Below are 25,341 nucleotides of genomic sequence, written 5' to 3'. Positions count from 1 at the left end.
CTTGTAAACAGCTGCACCACTGAAAGCACACGAGCGCCGAGGCAGAGTCCCAGCAGTCTGATTAAATGTGGATTAAACACTTTTCTTCCCTTCAAAGCAGACCCAAATTACGCTGTACAAGCTTTCCTCCATTAGAAAAAAAGCACTGCTGCTGTACTCAAAATGTCAAACTTTAATACAGAAAGAAGCAGATATAAAGTGACAGAAAATCAAAACTCTCTTTCTTGTTGAACAGAAACTTGAGGTTTATCAGCGGAACGTCCAACGATTCAGGTTTGTTTGCAGGTTGATCCATTTTTCTGGAGTTCAGGCCCAAAAAGTGAAGATTTACCAGAAGCGTGTTCAGAGGCAGGCATACTGCATTCCTTCTTTTCTGGAGAGGAAAACGAAACCAGCATCAAGGCTCATGGCAAATGTTCACTTCCTGTGTGAAGTCTACATGTTCTCCCTGTGCATGCACTATTTCTCGCCCTGTGACGGACTGGCAGCTTGATTCCTGAAGTGCAGAAGCAGAGAGAAGAAATCCTGACTGTCAAGAGATCATGAATTTAACATTTTTCATTGGCGCTTTGCTGAATGTCGAACTGATCAATCACCTCGTGGGGATTTTTGACAGATCAAGAGTTTTGTTATTTTTTCTGACACATTAGAAATTCACTCCAATAACATCTGTCAGATCAGAGACTTTAATCTAGTGTGTGTGGGAATTTTAGTCTTTTCTTCTTTTCTGCTATCAGTAACTTTACTGTTTCACACTGATTTTAGTGGTAAAGATTAAATGAGAAATATGTTTTATTCCACATTAGAAAAAGTCATTGCTCTGGTCCAAACTCTGATGACCAGGAAAACTTCCAGAACCAAAGTTCTTCCTCATAATCCTCAGTTGTTTCTTGTTTGAAGTGCTGATTAGCAGATATGTCAAATTAAAGGTGATTTCAGACTAATTTGGGCGCCGATCGAAGTCCTCCAGTCTGCTGGGTGTTAAAGGCTAAGTGGACTGGCTATTGATTAGCTTGTTTGAGCAAGAAAAACAACTTCTTTTTTGTTTTCATGTTGCCATTTCCACAATTAAGTGTTACTTTGGTGAGATTAAAATAAAACACACACACCCAAAAACAAGATTTTCGGGAGTTTAGAAAAATGCACAGTAAAAAAAATAATTCTAAATAAATTTGCTGTTTTGGAAAATTAAGGAAAGGAAAGAGAGAGACTGACTGAAATGACAAAGTGAATCCATATACCTGTTTCAATGCTCTCATCGTCCAGTAGAAACACAGTAAAGTCCAGATTATGTAACACACAGGTCTTGCCGCCGCTGCCTGCACCGTCTGGTTAGATTTACCAGCTCTCGGTCCTGCAGTGTGTGTTCTCTGCTGTTTTCCCTCCGTTATCTCTTCTTAGAGTCGTTGCCTCCAGCTGTGCTCCATCGCGTTTCAAATTCCCCAGATGGATCAATACAGTTTCATTTTCCCAGACAGGGAACACTGTGGTCTGTTCTAAGTTACAGGAGTGAGTCAGAGGGACAAAGAAACGCCGCTCACTGCTGTGAGCTCGATTCTCCACACTGATCAGTCATTCAGGACTTTTTCTTGATTTGATCTTTTAATCAAAAAACTGCAGCACTGCCCTTGTTTGTGCTGTTTCTCACCGAGTCCTCCAGAGCTCACTTACAGTACAGACCTTCCATCGGGTTGGTCGGATTAAATTAAGACACATTACCAGACGAGCCTCCATCACTCGGAGCGTAATCATCGTTCTGCGTCTCCAGCCAGCCCCGAGCCGTAATGAGGGGCTTTCATTCAGACTCGCACGGCGGCGTCAAGACAACACTAATCCTCCATTGTCCAGCGTTCATCATGCAGGGAGAGGAGCCAGAGACAGAGCGATGGCCAGATATGAGCAGGAGGTGAGACAGCAGCGAGCAGAAGCCAGACGAATGAGGAAACTGGGTGAGAAGAGGAGAGAGCAGGAAACCAGAACCATCAGAGCCGAAGACACGGGAAAGCAAATCCCCCTCACTGCAGCCGCTGCTGATGAAAACCTGACAGATGAAGTCCTCACTGGTCAGCCGAACACTGAAGACAATAAAGGTAAAACATCTGTTTAGATGAAAACAGCAGCTGGAATGTTTCACTTTTCTCAGCAAGTCGACCGAAGAACGGAAATAAAGCTCTGAGGCAGTTTTTAAAGAGATATGATGAATCTGCAGAAAAGGACACAACAAAACCTGCTTCCTGCTCTCAGGTCACTAATTTAAACTACTTAATTCAGTTCATTTTCAGGAGTCTGCTCAGCAGATTTGAAGACTGAACACGAATAACTTCACTGCCACAGGACTAAACAGACTTCTGGTATGAAGATGTTGCTGAATCACCAAAGAACAGCGTAAATATTAAGTCTTCACATCGTCCTCACAGGATCAATACACTGCGCTGCAAAGACATCACATGTGGTCAAACCTCTCTGAGCCAGAGGATGGAGGAGAACAGACGTCAGACGCCTGCTGTCATGTGACTGAGCTCTCACAGCAAAATGTCTCGTATTTCCCCAAAAAGCTCTCGGTGGGGAAAGAAATTCACTTTGACAAGAGCTCCTCACTCTGCTGGCGTTTAACCTGCAGCTCGCTTCAGGAGATCGGGCTGGACTTCACTCAGTGTCCAAGAATCACCTTTCTTTCTTTTCTTTTGAAAGTGGTCAAGGCCAAACCAGGTCAAACGAGTTTAAACCAGTTCAGGAAAAAATCCTGCTCCTGGTCCAAACTCTCCTTCAGTCTTCCACACACTGCCTCCTCCTCACTGTCCCGAGCCTCCAGCCTCCCTCATGACCAGATCAGCTCCACCTGCTGCCCCCTGCTGGGAGACACACCCAGAGGCAGAGTGGGCGGGGCTTACAGCTCAGCTCCACACCCATACCTTGTTCTGTGACCAGCATGAAAAATGAAGACTTAGATCTGCTGTCAAAGCACCGATCTCCGAGATCTTAATACATTAACAAACTGTGTTGATCATGATCGATTATATGAAGGGTGCCGTTTTCACAACGCACTTTTTTGTTGTTGCAGTAAATCCAAACAATGTTTCTGAGTCATGAAGCTTGACAGCTTGTTTTACTACAGTTTCTGGGTTTATGCACTTTGGAAAACACGCCATCGTTTATGACCAAGAAACCAAAAACACTTTTTCATGTTGCAGCTTTAAAACTAATGAGTCCAACTGTTATCGAGGACACACACCTGCACACAGCCACATCCCAGTTCTGACTCCAAAAATAGGAAAATGATTTAATTTATGACGTTTTCCAGAGTTGTGATTATTCTTATGCAAAGCAAATGAGCAGTGAGGTCTAAGAGTTCATAAAATCAATCAGTTTGGCATTTTTTAGCCTTAAAGCTACAATATTTATTATTTATGTGTTTCATTAACACACATCTTTCTTTCCAGATAACAAGCTGATAGTAAAATATCAATTAATTTTTAAAAAGATAAAAGAAATCAGAATCAACTGTCTTTTTACTTTTATTTTTTGAGACAGGCGTCTTTCATCTCATCGACAGCACCAAAGAGAATTCTGAAATAATCTCGCAAAAAGAAGGCAGGGCTTCTCTCACAGGTGTATGTCTTCTGTCTTTATCACATCATTACAAGACCACACGTTTAAATAAATACCTTGGAGCAGGAGTCCGCAGCGGGTTTGGCATGATATGGTTTTTACACATTATTACTATTATCATTATTAGGGTTGATTTTGAATGTTTGTTTTCAAGCAGAGTAAAAACCTCAGCAGCTGATGTGTGTGTCAGTGATCCTGTCAGGACAGCAGGAGCCACTGAGCCACAGCCAGTCTCATCCAGGACATGCCCCTCTCATGTCCCATCATTCACTCTGCATCCGGCTGTTGCCCCGCTCAGGGGCAATAACTCACAGGAGCTGCCAGTAAATACCCCACAGGACGCTGAGCGTCAGGGAAGGAAAATGGGACAAATATGGTGCAAAGCTGTTGTTTTCCAGAGAAACTTGTTCCTGAAGTTCAAATCATAAAAACCTCAGAGCAGCTGGAAAACTGTTCAGGCAGAACTCAGACCGTCCAGACTTCAAAATGATTCATTTCATACAAAATCCTCAACTTCAGACTTCAATATGATGTGAAAATAGTAAAGACTAATATTCTAAAATAAGATATAATGAAGAACTTTGTGGATAAAAGGTATGACATGTTGCCGTCTTCCTCTTTCAAAGTAAAAGTCTGTCATTAAGAAGAATGAGAGGATATGTGTTGTCTGTGAACTGAAAAGACTCTGACAGAGCCACAGTCTTTTCTTTTATTTTGAAAAGCAGGACCATCTGGAGTCTTTCTGATTGTTGAAGTCTGAATCCTAAAAGCTGCGGTGAACAAGCTTTAGCTCCACTTCACCTCTCAGAGGACCTGCAGACAAACACCGAGCTGCTCTTCCTCCTCACTGAGCGGCACGGCGGAGGGAGAACGTCATGCAGATGGAACCGTGTTTCTGAGAACACTGGAGAGAACACGCTGCTTTTCAAGCTCCGCTCCTCCCAAAGTTCTTCAAAGGAGGTTTATTCTATATCCTCCTGTGAGGGGCAGGCCACACAGAGAACAGAAATCTGAACTGAAATCTCATCTAATGATCATAATTTACTTTCTCTGATCCAGACTGAAAATTATGTTACATAAAGGGGCGGGGCTATAATTATTCCCCACCCCCTGTGATCTGAGTGGCCAGTGTGAATGGTTCCAGGTCATGTCAATCACTGTGTTGCGCTGCAACTCTTATTTTCTTGGCTTCACAATACATCCGACCTGAAAGTCATTTGAACAGGAAGTGCAGGTGTCTTCTTCTTAATTTCACCTTGACGATATGTATTTTTGCCGATGAGTCTATTGTGGAGGTTGCAGAAGGAGGAGACGGACGCTGGACTCGGACTGAGCGTGATTTATTCTTCGCACCGACCGTGACAGCCGTCATCCAGGAAGCCTCCTTTGACAGAACACTTCCGCCTATTTATCCCCACCGACAGTGCAGCACCCCCCCCTACGTCACAGTCTAATGTGAGGTAACTCCCTCCCCACAGACACCACACTATATTATATATTAGAGTAGGATTATACTTGTATTGTGGTTTATATTGAGTGTCAGTTGAAAATATTCTTGCTCTTGCTTCATTGAAGCTGCTCTTGATTCTGTTGACCAGTTTCATCACTGAAATCTATGGAGTCTTGCTCACAAATAGACACAAATTAATTGAAGAATTAAAGCTAATTTTCACATCTGCAGTCTAAATATTACTGACATGCCTTCATTTTATATGTTCTACGCCCCTCCGAGTTAATTTCTCGGTACAATCTGCATCCTCCCTTAAAAATATCAGGGTTTCTTTCTGGTTTGATGTGTAAGATGCCAATGATTTAACTGACAAGTAAACATAATCATGAAGAAGAGCTCAGATCTCACAGCCTCGGGCGGGACTGCCACCACAAAGAGACATAAAAGTAAAACGAAGACTTGAACATTCTGAACTCCGGCTGTGCTGAAACACTTCACATCTCAGAGGAAACAAACGCTCTGCTTCTCCCGGGTAAGGAGTGATCGAACGCAGAGGGAGCAACGTGTCTGAGAAGGTCAAATGTCACCGCACTGCTTCAGAGGCCCCTGCAGTGAAATGACTCTGTTAAAGTACTGGAGGCTCAATCCCTCCTGAACTAGAAAGTTCTCCAAACTCTGAGCAAAACTCTCCTGCTTGGCCTCATCGGGCTCCTCTGTTCACAGGAAATCTATTCATTTTGTTGTTGATTTCTTGCTGTTTCTTGATCCATTTCTGCTGATCTGTTTCTGTGATCACTGTCCTGCAGCAGAACATCATCTGCTCGTCCGCTGATTCCTCCTCCTTTGGTGACTTGCTTTCCTCAGGAGCTCACAGCGCTGCTCATATCCAGAACAAAGTGTTGCTCTCGTGTTGCCAGATTTTCCTCTGTGATCATCGCTTCTCTAACCCTCTAATGAAAGTCTCAGCGAGGCTCGGCGCTCCCCCCTGGTAAAACGTTTTTCTGAGCAGATGAGACTCTGCCACAAGTAAATTAAGAGGGAGTCATGAGTCGCCGGCTTCGGCAGTAATCCGGCCTTTGGATTTTGAAGAGTCTGCACTTCAGTGTTTGTCCGAAGCACCTGGAGTTGAGGCTTAAAGCTCCACTGGGCTGGAGAGGCTGAGCGAGTGAGATTTCACTTTGAAGCCATGCGTTCCTGCTTTTTACTTCCAGCTAGAAGTCGTGCAGCGACACTCTCGACTAGCTGCAGACGAGAAAGGGCTTGGTGGCTCACGCCTGAATAAAATATGCTGCAGTCGTCCAGTCGACTGGAAATTAAAGCGTGCAGAACCTGTTCAAAAATGGTAAAAGATAAACATGGTTTCACTTTTGATCAAAGACGAAGATGGTAAGAACACAATTTTAAAACGCTGTTAATCTGTTTATAATCTGTTTATCTATGTCTGTCTATGACGATGCCAAGGCGGGTGACTACTGGATGCTCACACTCTGTGAGGGGTCCCAGGTCCATGTGGGTCCTGTCAAACACCAGAACCTTCGTTCTTTTCCCTGTTGAGTGTTAAAAAGTTCTGGGCTAGCCAAGCCTTTACATCACATAGCCATTATCGTTATTGTTTCAGCCAGATATGTACCTGGAAACTCATTTCCCTTCAACACTGTTCTACAAAAATTTATCCAAGACCCAAGTGAATGTTCTGTTGGATTTCACTGAGGCAGAGTTGGAAATGAATCACAACCTGCATTTATTTTCAGACCTGGAGCTCTTCTCAAGAGCCGCTCTTCAGCAATGTGTTTGTTTTGAAAGGTTTGATTTTAAAGTGTCACTGTAGCAGCTTGTGTTTAGATGTTCACGGCATAATTGCAGGAAAGGACTTTTTAAAAAGGTTTGCTGAAGATTTTTCTTATTTTGAAATTTCACATCAATTTAGCAGATATCTTTGCTGTTTGAGGCGTCCTAGTGCTTTACTCTGAAGGGACATTGTGTCAGCCACGGACGTGTTTGATGACATAAATTTAAATTAAAATTGAAATGGTCTTGTTTTGTTCATATAATATGACTAATTTGAATTTAAATCCATTGTTGCATCGATGTAAGGCATAAGGCTATTTCATTTGGGTTTGGTAAATTCTATGAGCTAAATTTACATAAAGAGTCTCCGTCTATATATCTCTGTTTCTTTCAATTCAGTGTGTAAGAACTATGCATTAGTATAAGTTACAATTACTTAACTCAAATGAAAGCATTTTTTTTTTCAATGTAACTGACAAAATGGTCGAAAATAATGATGAGAGTGGTACTTCAATTCCAAACAGTTTCACTCTAACAACAAACACTGATGTGGAATTTGAATCATCCGACATTTCAAAGTTGAGACCCTCAAAGGAAGGACAGTCTAATTGTCTATTATGACCAAAAACACGAATTAAATCAACGAAAATATAATAATTAACTTGAAAGTAACCAAACTTTTGAGGCTTGGTTCAAAAAATTCACAGTAATGTTAACATTTGAGAACTGAACACATCTGAACCTTTAACAACATTCCAGAGACGCTGAGACATAAATCACTCTTCCTCCTTTACATCCAGCTGCTGCTGATACACTCCAGCGTCTGGACACTGCTGGAGCAGAGCTGCTGTCTTCATCCGCCTGTGTCCATCTCCACACCAGGTGAGACGCTACAGATGAATCACTGCAGTGAACATATCACTTCATTCTGTAGCAGAGAAGCATCCAGTAACTTTTATAGATAAACCAGTTTACATGCAGCAGCTGCAATATTAATCACAGGAAAAGGAAATGACAGAGCTGTGTGTTTTTAATACTTGTTCTTATCTGCTGTCTCAGACTGTGAAAGGTGAAAACCACATTTCACTGCATGTTAAACTGTTGGTGACAAATAAAGGTCCTGAACTCGAACTGGAAAACTCCTTCAAAAGGAGACTTCCTTGCGAACACCTGAACTTTGAACTCCCGACTTACTGTTGGAAAGAAACAGAATCAAAATGAGATTCAAACTCTAAAGGGTTAAAAGGGAAAAAGAAAGTGAAAGCTCTAAAAACCACAAACTGATCTGTCCTCTAAACTGTTGATGGGAAAACACAGCCGACAAGCAAAATCTAGAAAATGCCTTCAATGAATGAACGTCTTTAAGCTTCCATGTTTCCTGACTTGTCAGGAATGTGTGCTTTGGCCACACCTTGGCGTGTTTCCACCTGACAGAGAAGGTTCCATCTGCCCCGCTGGTAGCAGAGTCAAGCTAGCTCCTGCATAATGCATCGCCGAGCTCCAGGAGCCCAGAAACTGGGTCATCGCAGGTTGTTTCTGGGAAAACACACGCATCGGCTCAAAATGTTCAAAATGCAGAGGGAACACTGAAAGCTGAATAATATTTATGTCATTTCTAGGGATGGAGGTGAGGCGCTGCGGTGGATTGAAAAGGACAGCTTAAAAAGAGAGAGGAAAACGCCTTTCAGCCTTTTTTCCCCTGTGAGGACACGAGCAGAAGGAGGGCTTCTGGGGATTTTGTTTGTAACCAGCTTCACACCTTTTCCGTTTGGTAACACTTTACTTGAAGCCCCCCTGTATGACACATTATAAGTAGTTATAAACACTCATACATTATCACAATGCTTTATTACTCACTATACAGCACCTGTTACGGCCCTTGTCGTCTTGAAAAAAGACGTCAAAAGAGTTGTCTCGTCTTCATGGAGGAGGTTTGTGACTCACTTAAACAAAAAGCACTCGCGGAGATCAATATGTCAAAAGAGGATTATATTTATTTCCAACCAAAATCATATCGGCTCTCCGTGGTTGACTTTCCAAAGAAAATATATAAATAACGTGTTTAGAGTGGTTGAAAAAACTGTTACTCCTCACTCCTTCCACACAAAGGGCATTACCTCCCCAAAACAGCTGATCCCTCTCTCTTAATTACTGGAGAGGGCCGGCAGCCCGGAGGAGGAGGCAGGTGAGTGGTTTTTAGCAACCAATCAGAACAAAGAATAGCGCCATGACTTCAGATTCAGACTCATCATCATCATCGTCATTTAAATAATAATAATTTGGTCAACAGGCTCCAACAGCACCATACAGCATAGGTTTAGGGTGAGGGTTCGGGTTAGGTCCTGGCATTGTGATCATCTATGAATGTTTATAACGATAGCTACAAGTGTTATAATGGCATTATAAAGCTTTATGAATGTACTTATAATGTGTTATACAGGGGGGCTTCAAGTAAAGTGTTACCTTCCGTTTTAAATGAAAAGTTTTAAATGAGTTACAATTTCCTGTTTTTCTTTGAGGAGAGTTTAATCAAAACGAGGGAATAGACACGAATGTGTGTATTTCAATCAGTTATACACATTAAAAATACACAATAAAAATAAGTTCTGTATTTTGTCCCATAACTTCAAGACTAACAGTCACAAGTCTACTTAAGTGTTGCTGCACTTTGATTAAAAAAAAAAAAAAAAGAGTTCTTGAATTGTTGAATTTTGCGTTTAACTGATTTTCAAGGTTACCTGGACATCAGTCTTTATCTTCACACTCAAGATAAATTCATCCCTGAATCTTTGTTCTCACTTTTATCAAACCTCCATTTGTGTCTTTCTTGTCTTCACTACAACTCTGGACGTAACCTGAGCTTCACCTGACAGCCAATGAGCAACAGTCTTGATCTGAACCTGAACTTTAACCTTGACCTTTGACCTGTCTCCATCCTCAGTCTCACCTCAAACTGAGCTTAATCCAGATGTAATTCTAACGTTAAACTGAACTGTAATCCAGATGTAATCCTGACCTGGAGCTCGGCAGTGACGGGTGTCAGTCCATCCATCGCCCCTGGTTTTAACTTTAAACCCACCATTTATCATCAAGACAGAAATCCTGATCCAAACCAGAACCTTTCCAAAATCTAATCGCTTCCTGAACCTCAGACACAAGAGAGAGAGAAAAAGACCCAGCATGCACGCTGGTTTCATTGAAGGCAGCACAAAGGTGCAGAGACGATGAAAATCCGTTCTGTGTCCCATTTCCAAACCAGAACACACAAACACACGTTCACCAATAATCAGCTCCGCCGCGCCTGATCAGGCTCACACACACACGCCGCTCACACACTTGTTTCCAGGCAACAGCGACACACACTTTATGGACCGACTCTGAAATGCAAAGCGAGTGAAGGAGGCGGACGGGGAAACGGCTCGGGGGCGACGATCCCAGCAGAGACCACCAGATCAGAGCGCCGGGAAAAAAAAGAGAGAGAAAAGGCCACAAAAGGAGGTGGAATGAAAGAGGACGGGGCGGGACATGAGAGAGGACGACATGAGAGAGGAAGTGAGGACATGAAAGAAGACGTGGCGATGAAAACAAAGAGGAGAAAAGACACGAAGACACAACATGAACAGAGAGAGAGAGAGAGAGAGAGCACTGATGAAGAGGACGGGATGTGTAAGAAGAGAAAAGATGAGAGGAGAGAACAACGAGGACGGAAAGAAGAGGAGAAGACGAGAGGAGGGAAGCGAAAGAAAAAAAAACTACAAAAAGAAAGACAGTATGACTGAGAGAAGAAAAGGAGTAGAAGAGAAAACAAAAGAAGGATAAGACAGAAAAGGATGAGGAGAAAACAGGAGAGGCTGACAAAAAAGAGGCAGCAGAGGACAGGAGAGTCCATGAAAGTGGAGATGACACAAAAAAGTGAGCTGAGGAAGAAAAAACACAAAAGCAGATGACAGAAAAACGGGAGAAAAAGGATTGTTTATTATCTGCAGGCAGTAAATTAGGGAAACGAAGGAATTCAGGTCAGAAAATTGTGTTTGTTTCCTTTTTTCTCTGTTGTTAAATTTTGGGACAATTAGTGTCTTTCTATGTTATTTTGGGCACTGCTCACAGCCGAAGACAAATTAACTGCTTTCTTTGGTGTTTGAAGACGTGAGACGGGCCGTTCTCAAATCAGGCTACGTCTCGGTTCTCCTGGACCGGGGACAGAGCAAGAAAGACCAGAGAGTCAGAGGATTCAAGAGAAGGAGACAGAATTAAAGGAACGACTCAGCTGGACTTCACTGATAAAATACCAGATCAGGGCGGTTTGATCCCCGTCCTGTCCATGTCCAAACGCCTATGAGCAAGACACCAAACCCAAAGCTGCTCTCAATGGAGGGCCAACAAAACAACTGTCACAATTCATATGAGTGCGTGTGCACGTGCATGTGATCCTGTAAAGAGTCTTCACTCTGCTGAGGCTATAACTGCAGTTTAAATGAGGTCCATTCAGCATTCACCCTTGAAAAAGAAGCTTCACAGTTGTTCAATCTTTACGGCTTCGCAGGAATCCATGTTTGGCCTCAGATCAGTCGTCATATAGATCTGTTCTCAGCTCTTTGTCGGTCAGAAAGTTTCAGCAGAAGGCTTCACTGTGTCTATACAGCAGATCAATGGCACACAACTAGAATACAAAACGTCTAAGAAAAGCTTCTCTGCATCACGTTGAGCCCTAAAGGGAAGCATTGAAGTCAACATTAAGCTTTTAGTAACCGAAAATCCCCAATATGATGATCATGCAAAACAAGGTGGATTTCAGTTGGATTAGGGACGTTTAACATGCTGCACCTGGGCAACTTTCTATACCAGTGCTTCACATTAAAGCGTGAAAAATATTCTTTTCCATATATGAAGTACATAAAAAAGCCGAAGTCTTGCTTCTTTTCATAGGTTTTACTGATTTAGGTCTTGCCGTTAAGTGTGTGTATATATTTTTAGTGACAACATCACAATATGACGAGGTTAGATTGGTGAATTATTAAAGATAAAGACATCACCTCCTCAGAATTTCTGACATATTCTGGAGTCTGCCTGCACTAACCAGTAAATACTACACTCTGCTCAACCATCAAAAGCTGAATGACTTAATTTATACCCAGTCTGAAATCTTAAGATTTTTAGAATCAACACAATCTATGATCGAATTCATGAAAACAGCCAAATAATCTATAATTAATAAGTTGACTGACTGTACAGTCCTCCTTGGTTGAGCAGGCTGCTATACCTTGAGCATAGTAGTGTGTATGAGAGATTATGAGTGTGTGTGAGACCCAGTATGAACGTCAGTCCAGAGTCCCTTCATAGAAAAACTGTATCTATTAATCTATTCAGTTTCCACGTGGGGGAAACACCATACTGAAGTGTGAATTTGAATCCAGTGTGAATGAGTTCTCTGTTAGTGTGATGCTCAGACATTCTGGTTAACATTTCCAGTTTGTTCATCTCTGAATGTGAAGATAAAAATACCAAACGCTTGCTTTCTGCTTCCATCGGTCATTTAACAGTCCAGATGCAGTTTCCTCTTCTTACTGAAACCTCTCAGTCAGTTATTGTTCCTATGGAATTTCATTTTATTTATTGTATCTGAACACTTGGTGCTTTGAGGCAGTTGGACTGTTGTAATTGGCACAATATTAATATGAATAAAGCAGAAATAAATCAGGATGCTTGCTGAGCAGATTACATGTGACACTAAAATAATCCAAAGCTCACGGTACACTAGGCATCACGCCCCTGAACGCTGTCTTCTCACACACACTCGCATGCAAACGGAAGAGTCTTGACAGCTTGACAGGACCAGTAGGAGGATGTAAACACCGTGGGCACGAACAGCGTGGGAGTTCTGCCAGATTCGCACGTTCAGGGTAAGCTTGGCTTTTGGGACACCGCCATCGCCGACGTCTCTTCATATGCATCTCCTCCCTCCAGCAGCAGCACACGTCCACAATACTGATGGAGAAGCACTGCTGGAAGCAAAGCCGCAATGCTGAGGTAAAGTGAAAACAAACCGGAGCTGTCTCATATTCACAGTGAATTGTGAACGTGTGATTTCCTGAAAACTCAAAATCACACAAACATTTGGTCCTCAGCAGGTGTTAAAATCTGGAGTTTTCTAAATTAAAGATATCAAAGCTGAGTGTGAGCTGTATTTTGGTGTATTCCAGGATGTTAAAGGTTTTGATGATGATGATTAGCAAGGTACCAAGCACAGAACCCTGTGGAACACCAGAAGTAACAGGACAAAAATGTGACGTGTTGAGTTCAATTGAACTGAACCTAAAAGTGTGATTGTGATGCCTAAAGGCAATATGGTGCCAATAATGACGCTGCGAATGATATCAGAGCATGTCCACAAAGAAAGACGCTGTTGAAATCCAACATATCCCATTATCTATCTGCTGTGTTTAGAGGATGCAGCCATGACAGACCTGTTCAGCGGGCCGTCCCGCCCTGCCCTGCCCTGCCCTGCCCTGCCCTGTCCTGTCCTGTCCTGTCCTGTCCTGTCCTGTCCTGTCCTGTCCTGTCGTATATTATTATAATGAAACATCTGGGTAAAAGAAGGCCACCATCTTGGGTGAAATGCCCCGCACAGCCACTCCTCATCATCTCTCTTGACCTCCATCACCTGCACGCTGGGTCTCATTGAAATTCTGTACAGCTCAAGGCCAGGCACCAAGACAGGAGTCTCACAGGGTTCAGCTGCAGCCGAGCTCGTCTCAGCAGTGACAGCATGCAGAGATCTGACTGCTCGCTCTGAAGTCACTGAAAGAGGCTGAAAGTTTCATTCCCAGGTTTTACAAGCAGCAGTGTGAAAGTGGATCAGAGTAGTGTGTGTCAAATACAATGATGCGTCTCATGATGCAGGCTGGAGCAGCTAATAGTGCAGCTAACATGTGCAACAGCAGCCACAATCTCACAGTAGCTCAGATGGTAGAGCAGGTTGTCTCACAACCGGAAGGTTGGCGGTTCGATCCCCGCAGGCGTAAAATTGTCATTGTGTCCTTGGGCACTTCATCCACCTCGTTAAGTATGAAAGTAGTGTGAGAGTGAATGGTTGGTGGTGGTCGGAGGCGCCGATGGTGCCGATTGGCAGCCTTGCTTCCGTCAGTCTACCCCAGGGCAGCTGTGGCTACAGTAGTAGCTTACCACCACCCAGTATGGTGTGAGTGTGAATGGGTGAATGTGATACTGCAGTGTAAAGTGCTTTGGGCTCTGTCAGTGCAGGGTAAAAAGCGCTATATAAGTGTAGTCCACTTACCATTTACATTAAACACCAGGCAGACTATAATAAATGACTTCTTCTTAATAATGACTGAAGACAGGAAAGACTGAGTGAAATGACTGTGGAATGACATAAACCAATATGAATCAGCACTGTTTCTATTTGTGTGTTCATATTTCTGTATATAGTGTACAGAAGGATAAACTTACGTCCACTGCTCTAACCACTCACAGAAAACACAAGCATGAACGATTAATGTTAAACTTTCCTCCTCGGGGAGTTTTTCCTCTAACGAGTGTTACAGCAGCCACTTAAGGAAGTGTTTTGTCTGCAGGGCTCTGCAGCACAACTCTTCTGCTGCAGCCGCTTCATTACCACACACCACTGACTGCACAAGGAGAGCACCTCCAGAAAACACTGCTGGGCTTGTTGGTCAACATAAATACTAAATTTCAACAAACCTGGAGATAAACTACTACAGATGTGTCTGGAGTGCAAAGGTCAGTGGAAGATGACTGCATGTGCTGAACTGAACATGGAGCCTTGAGCAAGGCCTCATCGATTTTCTCCTGTAGTCAAGCTTCCAGTTTAAACACATCACTCAACTAAAACACATGTTTTTTTTTTCTTTTTATTATTTCAAATTAGAGTGAAACCAGTTAACAGTAAAGATAAACTGACTGGATTCTTACTGGGTGCAACTCATCTGCTCATTCCGTAAATGCACGTTCCCTACAAATGTGGCACCACTCAAATAGAAACACTAACAGTGTGAAGATTTGGTGCCAAAAAGCAAAGAAACAAAGAAACAATCGACTGAACAGAGGTTCCCTGACTGTTTGTGTGCAGTTTAGATGCAACAGGTAGCTTCTGTATTTGATGTTACTCATGCTCACTGTTATTTGATTGGACTGATCTAATTAAAAAAGGTGTTTCTGACTAAATTCTACCTGGATTGCCCCACATGACCACACATGTATGCATTAAAACTGTGTAAAAAGCAGGTGAATCATCATTTCTACCAGTGATTTTGAGGAAGAAGGAACCTGGACTGCAGCACCATGGAAGGAATTGTTATTTCACACCATCGAAGAACCTTTACTGCTGCCACTTATCAACTGATTGACGATGAGAAGGAATAAATGGACATAGTAGAAAAAAAAGTTTGTAAAGCAGAGAAAATACCAGGAGGAGGACAAGTTGTTGAGTAACTGAACTCTTGCTTCATGCCATGGTGAAACTGCTGTAATGTTGAGAATGATTCCCTGTAGTTCTGTTGACTAACTTATTTTATCTTTCAGGTGAGATCGTGGATTCATGATGAGTTTTTATAGAAGGCAACAGTCAACCAGATATTGTGAGATCAGTCAGAGAGCAGACCAGGTCCAGGCTGTTCAACTCATCCACGACGACCAATGTAGCATTTTTTATTTTCCTGACTGTTCCGTTTGTTTCTCCTGTGATTTCGGACTGACCTCGCAGAGATGCTGCACATTTCAGACTCCTGCCGCTTATGGCGGACAGTTCTCAGACTGCCCAGGTTTACCTGCATCCCCCAGTCAGAGACAGCCCACAACAAAATATGAAACATGTTTCAGAATTTGAAACATCATCTCAGACAGCTTCAGACTGTGGTGTTTTGATTTCCCATCATCTCACCACGCGTGTCATACAGCTGTATGGACCACAGGCTTACTGCAGGTACTGCAGGCACTACAGGTACTGCAGGTACTGCAGGTACTGCAGGTACTACAGGTACTGCAGGTACTGCAGGTACTACAGGTACTGCAGGTACTGCAGGTACTGCAGGTACTGCGTTCAGCAGTGTGAAAGAGGTCGAAGCAGGAAAACACACATTCAAATGTTTTTAGATCAGATGCAGCCTCATTCATCAGTGGAATTAAATCAGGTGTGTGTTGGACATGTGTCAATGCGACCGCGGTGGAACCAGGCCGATCAGATCTTCTTCACACATCTGTAACATCATCGACTCTGTGACCCTGCAGCTTATTCTGTGGCTGAAACGGTGAACATGTGGTGAATAAATGAGGAGCCTGGAGGCAAATTCAGCACAGTGGTCAGCTGAAGAGGAAATAATTACTGTATATTATCAAGGCAGCTGTGGGATACCGGTAACGTATTGAGGGGGGCTATTATGGGATGCTATTTCCCGGGATCTTTTCTATAAGTTTATTGCATTTACAGCACCATGAATGAGACGAGTGTTGTGGCCAATCACAGCCCTCTCTGTTGTGTAATGCATGTTAATAAACTTCTAATTCTGAACTCAAAACCAAACCTCAGTGATCCATTCATAGCTCACCCTGCGACACTACAACATCCATCAGATGCAATTCTGGCCCTTTTCCTCCTTCTCTGCCCAAAATCCTGGCATGTTTGATGAACCTCTGAGGCACTGAGATGTCAGCATCAAACAAATGTCATAATGGCGTTCCAGTTCGCACTTGGTTCAGAAGCATCCTGAAGTCTAATAAGATTACAAGTACACATGTGCAACGTTTTTATCTTTGCAAGTGTAACTGAGAGATCATTGTACAGCGGCTCAGAAAGGTAAACGCCACAACATGACGGCAAAAAGCTTCAACGCAAATGCAAAGGTTACAATGGACGTTAACACACAATGGAAGAGTGCAGCAGTCAGAACAACAGGTTTTGATTCCAGGTGAAAATATTTTCTCACAGACTGTTTTAATTGTGGCAGAGTTCAATGAAAGCATATTTTTTGATATTGTGTTCTCGTATATGTGCTGTAACAATAAATCTGAATGGGAGCATGTGAGAAAAAAAAGACTGAGTCAGCAAAACTGATCCGGGCATCAAGACCTGCAGAGAATGACATGCTGAGATGGGGTTGAAGGCTTTACTCGACATTTCAGATATTTCTGTGTTTCATAATGTTAATTTTGCACCATCTGACAAACAATACGAAACGTATAAAGAAACCACGTCCAACCTGATATTAATGTTGATAAGTTGATAAGTTACACCGTGACTGCAGTCAGTGGTTGAGATGAGGAAGTCGTCCTTATAAATCTCTCTCTGCACAATTTACAAAGTTCACAGCAAAAATCAGTTGAAGATCAAACTCATCTGCCGTTCACACACCAGCTGCTCTGTTCTGACTCCTGACTGAGTTTCAGCTGCAGTTTACGGAATAAAAGTGCACATTACAGAGATATTCGCCTCCTCTGTCTCCATTAAAGGTCATATTGATTCATCAGTTTATCAGTGACACACTGAGCTGTAAACACAGGAAGCTGCACGACTTTCTCAAGTGGATCTCACTCTTCTCCTCCCCGGTCTCGCCTGGTCTGGTTTTCCTCTCTGCCTCCAATCAGTGTAAACATTTAGATATCTGCAGACGTTCTGCTGCAGATCCATCTTTTCCCGTTTAATGGCAGCAATCAGACGTTTTTCCCGCCTCCTTCCTGTCTCTGCCTCCCATTTCTCAGCAGCCTGCCTGCTCGTGCACGGCTCCCGACGGCCAGCAGCGGCCAGGGGAACAGGCTGGAGGCCCGGTGTGTTTATCCAGCGGAGGCAGCGCCGACTCTGTGACACTGTGAGCCGACGCCCACGTGAGCCCTCTCTGACCATTTTACATAATCAGAACCCCCGAGACTTCTCCGGCGCTGTATTTATGGAGCCTGAGCCTCCGGCTCAGCGTCAGCTTCTCCACTTGTGCGAGCGTCCATTGATCCCAGCGCCACTCGGCTTTAATCACAAGTGAAGGACTTCCACTCGGGAGACACTTTATCTCCTGAAATAACTTGGAAGGAGCCTCTTCCAAACTGAAAAACTAATTAGTTAACTCCTTCACTTCAGAGGACCCAGCTTTTTGCTTCTGCTGCTACTGTTGTCTCGCAAATAATCATCTTCATCACTTCCTAATGAGGGTACATGGGTTTTTTTGTTGTTTTTTTTTTAGCAGTGATGTCTTCAAACACCGAGACATTTAAAAAAAAACAGAACAAAAAATGCCTCCAAGCACTGAAGTGGATTAAACCTTTAAAACAAACTACGGACAGCTTTAAAATGCACTGAACCAAAGGTCACGGATCACATCCTGCAAAGCAATCCAAGGTCAAAGTTCACTGAAACCTAATGGTATTAAAGTTGTTTAAGCTGAGGGGGAAATTGAGCCCAGCTGGATTTTAATGGGGCCGAAGCAGCAAAAGGTCGAAAACAAATAACTACAGCTGTAAAGTAATCAGTAGATTATGACAAAAGCAAAGAAAAATCAGAAAACAGTTCAGTGTGACAGTCGGAGACAGAGCGTCATTAATATAAAACTCTGCTGTGTCACATGAATTGCAGAAAGTCCCGTTCCTCAACCTCATTATGGAAGGTTTAATTCTTCATCGCAAGCAACAAGGCCCTGAGCATTACTGTGGAGAATGGGAACTTTTCATGAATATGATGTCTCGTTTTGGGTTTTAATGGACTGTTTTGTCTCATCATCAATGGACTAAATTCCACTACTGAAATCAAACCAGTTTTATTTACATTCAGCTCGTTCATCATTTTATTCCTGGTGGGACATTCAAGCCATTTGCCGTCCATCTCTCTCCTTCCTCTGCTGTGCTCGGTGAAAACAAGAGCATTTTGTATTTCCTGAAACAAACTTGGCGATCAAGCTAATTCTGAATGCAGGTTTATCATGTGAACAACAGCTTTCCCAACAAGGCAGTGAATCAGCTTCTGAGCGAGTCCCTGATGTTCTGCTGGATTCAGCTCAGCCAGGGTTTGTTGGATAAATCTGCCGCCACGTTTTCATGAAAATACTCCAACTAAATCACAGCCGGCTGCCAGAGGAAGCAGCGTATTCCCCTGAACACACCTGATGCTGTGAGGTTTTGATGTCCGTTAGCTGTAAAGCTGAGCTGAGCTGAGTGAGAACAACAAAGCAGTGAATAGAAATACGACAGGAAGCTGCTGCATGCAGACATCCGCAGCTCGTCTGGTCAGCCGCGCCTCGTTACCACGGTTGCTGTGATCCGATTGGACGTCACTCTGCGAGGTCAGCAGACCCCGTGCTCAGAGTTCAAAGCGAGAGACCCACCACAGCTGTGAAACACACACACACACACACACACTCAGGTTCCTACCTTTCTCCACGGTGGTGACTCCCATGGACGGCTGGCCCAGACTGGCCCTGGTCTCCCACTTGCCCTCGTCAGGATGGTACACTTCCACCGAGGCCAGCGGGGTCTGCTGCTGGTTCATGCCCCCCAGCACCATCACCTGGCCCCCGAGCGCCACGGCCGAGGCGCCCGCCCGCGCCGTGGGCAGCGGCGGCAGCTGGCTCCAGGTCTGGCTCTCCACGTCCAGGACCTCGGCGCCGTCCAGGGGCGTGCCGGTCTCGCTGCAGCCGCCCAGCACGTACAGCAGACCCTCCAGGTAGACGGGGGCGCAGTAGACACGGCGCTGTGACATGGGGGGCAGCTGCTCCCAGTACAGGGACTTGACAGGACTCACCGCCATCTCCTGCACGGGCATGTCTTCAAGGCCGGGACGACGGGACGCACCATCACACACCGTGCCGGGGAGGAGGAGGAGGAGGAGGAGGAGGGGGCGGTCAGAGGGCAAGGAAGACCAAGGCGAGGGGCAACAAGCCGAGCGAGAGCAGGAGGGAAAAATCAGGTGCTCAAACTCTCCGTCCAAGTGACCGGCTGAACTCCTGCGTCCACAAAAACCGACGCAACAGGATGAAAAATGGATGGAGAGGAGAGAAGCAGGGCAGAGATTCTCACTCCACGGCCAGACGTCACGACTTCCTCACTTCTCAAATGTTTTATTCATCCAGCTGTTGGTGTTTTCCAGCCCGGACGCCATCTGCCTCCTGCTCTGGTCCTTCTGCCTCTGACCTCCCTCACTGAATCGCTGCTTCACTCCAGCTGTATTCCTCAGAAAGTGTGGAGACGGGGGAAGGGTGTACCAAAGTGTAACGCTTCATCCTAGAAAAATAGGAACTAAAGATGGAGGTGGGGGGAAGTGGAATAATGGTGCGAGATCAAAGAGGAGGACAGGCAGAGCTGGAGAACGCTGACCTTCACTACTGCTCCCATAATCCAACACAGCAGAGTGTTACCTTCAAACACCGGGCAGTTGATCACAGCTAAAAGTCCGCTTCTGCTGCTCCGCTCTGTTTGCTCCCCAGTGATAAATCCACGGATAAAAAAAGAGAGAAAATCTTCAGTAGAGGAGCTGAAGTCTCTAAAAGACTACAGGAGCGTCACCACTGCAGGGTTTTCTCACGTTTATCAGAGGATTTACTGACTTTAACAAAGCAAAAGCTCCAAATCCTGCTGGGACTCCTTGGGTGTGACCTTTGAACTGTGACCTTCAGAAAGCCCTGGAAGCTCTGCAGAGATCGAGGCAGCAATCAGACCTGCAACCAGACACAAAAACCTGGGTTAGATTTTCATTATAGAACACAAAGTAGATTTTAAAGGTACGTTATTATGCAGAATTCACTTTATAAAGTCCTTTTTTTCCCCCAACAGTAATATATGTGTCTGCTTTACTGATATAATGAATTAATTCAGTAGAATAGGAAAAACTGTAAAAGTTACCCTGACAGTTACTTGGAAGCAACTGTAAAAACCCAGACCCAAACTAACATGTTCAGACACACAAGCTTTATAACTGGTGTGGCTAAAAGACAGCGATTGTACGAGTCTTGGCTGTAAATCCACGGTAAACATTCGCACATGGTTGACTCAGTTTTAGCTCAACCTCTGTAGAAACTCATGTTAAAACCTTAAAACTAATAAAGAACATGTCGTCAGCACACAACTGCTCCAAATAAACCAAGAAAAACACAAGCAGGCTCCTGAAACCTGCCCAATGTGACAACACTGATCTCCTCCCTGAGACGAGCCTGGAGTAGAGCTGGACCCACAGACACAGAAATAACCTGTGTTCATTAGAGTCAGACTTTTAGAAAGGCTGAAATTCAGGAGCAAGGCTGGATTTGGGGAAATACACAGAATACGATATTGTTGAACCTCTAAAACCTCTGCAGAATTATGGACCTTTAAATTGTATAATCTTAAAGATAATGCATTTTTATCACCCGCCCAAGAAAAGCTTCTTTTAAATAAAGAATTTTTTTCGAGTTTGCCAAATATTTTTTCTTAATTTTCTGAACTTCGAGCAGCTTGCAAAAACATTGACCATTCACCTTACAGGCAAAAAATCTAAATGTGTTTTCATTGAGATCTCATGATGACAGACCAGGCCTCACCAACAAGACGTCTATAGAACAAACAGTCGAGAGAGTCAGCAGTGAGCAGAGTGGGAAGAGAGAGAAGGAACGCTGAGTGAGAGAAAAAGACAAGAGACAATCAGCTTATCAATACAGTCAACAACAGCAGACACATCTGGGTGAAGCTGACCCTGTTCCTGCTCTGCTGGGAGGTCTTCAGTCTCCCTGCAGGTCTCCCTTTAACACCTCCAGCTGCCCGGCAGCGTTACATTCAGTTCATTCAGATGAGAAGTGAGATCAACCGAAAAGGACACTTTGTTCAATACAGCTCCTTTATCTCATGTCTTACATTATTGGACAAACTGATCAATCCAGGTGTGTTTGACCCCAGTAGTGAAAACGACAGACACACTGCTCTGTGGAATAGTAATGATTTGATGCCATTATCAATAACTTGAGGCTTTCTTATACACAACATATATAGCATGTTATCACAAGTTTAAAACTTTGATCATTTCAGCCTTTGAGTGAACAGTGAAGAGGAGAGAGAGAGAGAGAGAGAGAGAGAGAGAGAGAGAGAGAGAGAGAGAGCAGCTCTCTCAGCCAGTTACAGTTTAAGTGGAACAATAATTCAAAATGTTAAACACTGATCATGAATTATGAGGCGATCGAACCTTCCACATAAAGAACTGCAGTATCAGAGGAAGGAAAGTCTTGTTATTGCAGATATTTGCTCACACTCATCAGCTTTAATTCGTTCCTGTTTGTTTCCTGTTCCAGTGTAACGACTGGGCTCCTCTCCGCCACGCAGGCTCTCACACTCACTGAGTCTGAAGTGATTCTCCTGTAATTAGGAATTAGCAGCAAATGGACTCAAAGCTGACACACGTTTTGTTAATAATTATGCAAATGTTGCTGTGTGTTCATTAAATGTCTCCACAGGAACGGCTGAGAAGCATTCCTGTCTCAAACCAGCATGAAAACCATGCAGCGTTAATACCGTGCACGCTCTAATCAGAGTCACATTCATGGTGCTGACGGCAGGGAGAGGCCTGTTTGTGCAGTGTGTGTGTGTGTGTGTGTGTGTGTGTGTGTGTGTGTGTGTGTGTGTGTGTGTGTGTGTGTGTGTGTGTGTGTGTGTGTGTGTGTACACAGCAGGAGGCCAGCATGCTGTGGCCTGAGGACTGACGGGGACAGCAGTGACATTTAGCAGGAGGAGAGAAAAAAACAGAGTAGCACAATGCACACCTCTCTGGTTTCAACCCCGTCCCCTCCCCGTCCCCGTCCCCGTCCCCTGCCGCTCACACTATAAAGTTATACCAGATATCCATAATTAATGGTCCGTCTGCCTCCACCCAATTAGTGGCCTGAGCCCTTTGCAGACGTGACCTTTCACGACGGACAGGGAGCAGCAGCAGCAGGCGAGGTGAACACAGTGTAAACGTCTGGATGGTTTCTGCAGGTGAGAATGTTGCTGTGATTCCAAGACGTCTGGCAGGAAACGACTTTGGACTTTCCTTATTATTATGACAAGACAAAAATAAAGCAGGTGTAATTTTCAAATAACTAATAATTCCAGTAAGTTGTAAAATAACTGAGACCTCCAGTGACCTTCAGTGACCTTCAGTGACCTGTTGGCAGGACTGCTGAGAGCTTTGTTTGACTCGTCTTCAAGACAACAGTGTAATAATTACAAAGCGAGGTGTGACTTCCTCCTCCTTCCAGGTCAGACCTTTGCTGCTCGACAGCATCTCACATGCTGGTTACTGAACTCTACACTCCCAGAGGGGAGATAAGACGTATTCCCTGAGGTCGTGACCCCGCTGGACTCCACATCAGCATTTTCATGAACTACACAGGGCCAATCACAGCGCTACAGTTTCTCTTCTATTTGCAAGTCGTGCTTCTTTAACCAACTGTACCGGGGTTTTGATGCATCTGCACACTGAAATACAGACACACAGTGACAACCTCTCTATTGACAACCAGTAATCAATCTTCTGTAGTGTGATTATTAAGTATTGTTGGGTGGGAAACCACACAGGAGAGGCAGAGTGTGTCCTGGGAAGGTCAGCCGTCCATGACAGAGATAATCCACAAAAGAAACTCAGATATTTACAAAAGATTCAGAAATATTATCTCAGATGGAAATTTAAAAAAGCAATGGTGAACCAACTATCTGTAATCTAAATTCAAGTGAAAACAGGGACATCTGATATTTTCAGCTGAGCCATTTCATCTCATCTGTTCGCCACTGTGCTGCGTCTGCTCTTCTTTTACAAACACTTTGAAAGTCTTTTAACAAGTGAGGAAGCTTGAACAGTAGAGCCATCAACAGACAGATTTCTAAGACTGCTTCCAGGAAAGTCAACTGTTGACAAGTTGTCCAAAAGCAATGAGGGCTCCGTTAACGGTTATGACAGTTTTTGGGGAAAGCCTGGTCTGATGAGGAGGGACGGCATCCATCCCACTCTGGAGGGTGCAGCTCTCTCATCTGGAAATATGGACGATTTTATTACCTCCTCAAATCCCTGACCACCCAGAGGATAAACAAACGTGTATTTATCCTGGAGAGACTGTGTCTGTTCCCCGACCCTTTTTATCTAACACTAAATAAAAACTGCAGGAGATGAGTTAATCTTATTCTGAATCACAATCCTAACTGCCTCTGCAGCAAAACAAAAATAATCAACTGCTGATAGTTAAATATCCATCTCTGATGTGATGACTGTTTACCTTATTCCCCTCACTGTAACCTGGTTACATGGGGAAGAATATCTCAGCCTCAATGAAACAACCTCCGCTCCTCATAATAATCATTATATTCCTCAGAAACTGGTTGAGAAGCAGCAGCATCCATTTATAACTCGAACCTCCTTCTCAGAACTAAAACAAACCAGAAAAGCTGCAGGTCTCACTCTGAACCTCATCAACTGACTGGAAAACTCAGAAGCCAGTTCTATTTGTCGCAGTGAATCATCCTCCAGCTCCACATTCTGCATGTTCTGAATGTTTCATCTCAATTCTTAAATTCAGTAATGAACTCAGATGAAGTCGTTATCGTGGGAGACTTTAACGTTGATGGAGATGTTGACACTGAGAGCCTCGACACTGCATTCAGCTCATTACTGGATACAATTAGCTTTTCACAGAAGGTGAATAAACTCACTCATTATTTTAATCACACCACTGATCTTGTTCTCACTTGTTCTATTAACACCGATCAATTAACACTTTTTCCTCTCAAACCTCAGCTTGGCGTTCTCTGTCAGACAACGCTGAGACCAAATTTAAAGAAATAATCCCATCATTCAAGTGTGTCTTTTCACTACCTTTATGAACTTGTTAAATCAGATAAACACATGTAAAATTACCCCAATAGAATGAAAGCTGAGACGACTTTAATGAACCATTAGTATCAAGGTTTTCTTTCCTACCAATGAAAAGACAGCAGTACTGAGTGGGCTTCAGTCCAGTCGGAGAGCTTCTAGTTCTGGCTTTAACCTGTCCTGCTCCTCAGAGTCGAGTCCATCTGTCTGCATTCGGCCTCATCAATGACTCCAGTCACCCTGACGACGTTTATCACCCGTCCCCACCCTGAAAACCAGCATCACGACACTCAGCACCACTGAGGTTTACCAGCATGCATCACAGGTTGAGTGTTCTGAATCAGTTTTCAACGTGTGACTGAGATTCTCACTCCACACTTTTTCCATTATTACAATCCTAAAAAACAAACACAGCTGATCTGCATGAGTCCCGTATGGACACCATTTCTAACTTCTGAAGTCCTCCTCCTTCTGTCAGAATGCATTTTTCTATAAGTGTTTTCAAAAGTGGTCTCCAGGGAAACCCAGCGCTTGTAAATCGACTGGTGTTGTTCTCTCGTCTGCAGCGCAATGACTCATTCATATCGTGGACCGCCGCGCTGAAGAACTACATTTTTTAAGCATCTTTCTTCATGCTGAGCTTTGATTTCACAGTACAGGCTCTCTTCTCTGTTTTCAG

At 43.8% G+C, this 25,341-nt stretch overlaps 1 protein-coding gene across 1 annotated transcript in view; it reads right to left on the bottom strand.

The window, feature by feature from the left end:
- Positions 1-25,341, bottom strand: part of klhdc8b (kelch domain containing 8B) — a 190,508-nt gene that overhangs the window by 123,265 nt on the left and 41,902 nt on the right. Inside the window, exon 2 of the mRNA XM_030118673.1 lies at positions 19,232-20,514. Coding sequence (XP_029974533.1) covers positions 19,232-19,622 — 391 coding nt within the window. The 5' untranslated portion in view covers positions 19,623-20,514. The remainder of the gene's footprint in view (positions 1-19,231; positions 20,515-25,341) is intronic.

Source organism: Salarias fasciatus, chromosome 20 (genome assembly GCF_902148845.1).
Source record: "Salarias fasciatus chromosome 20, fSalaFa1.1, whole genome shotgun sequence".
Classification (NCBI taxonomy): domain Eukaryota; kingdom Metazoa; phylum Chordata; class Actinopteri; order Blenniiformes; family Blenniidae; genus Salarias; species Salarias fasciatus.
This window is presented reverse-complemented; position numbering and strand designations above follow the sequence as displayed.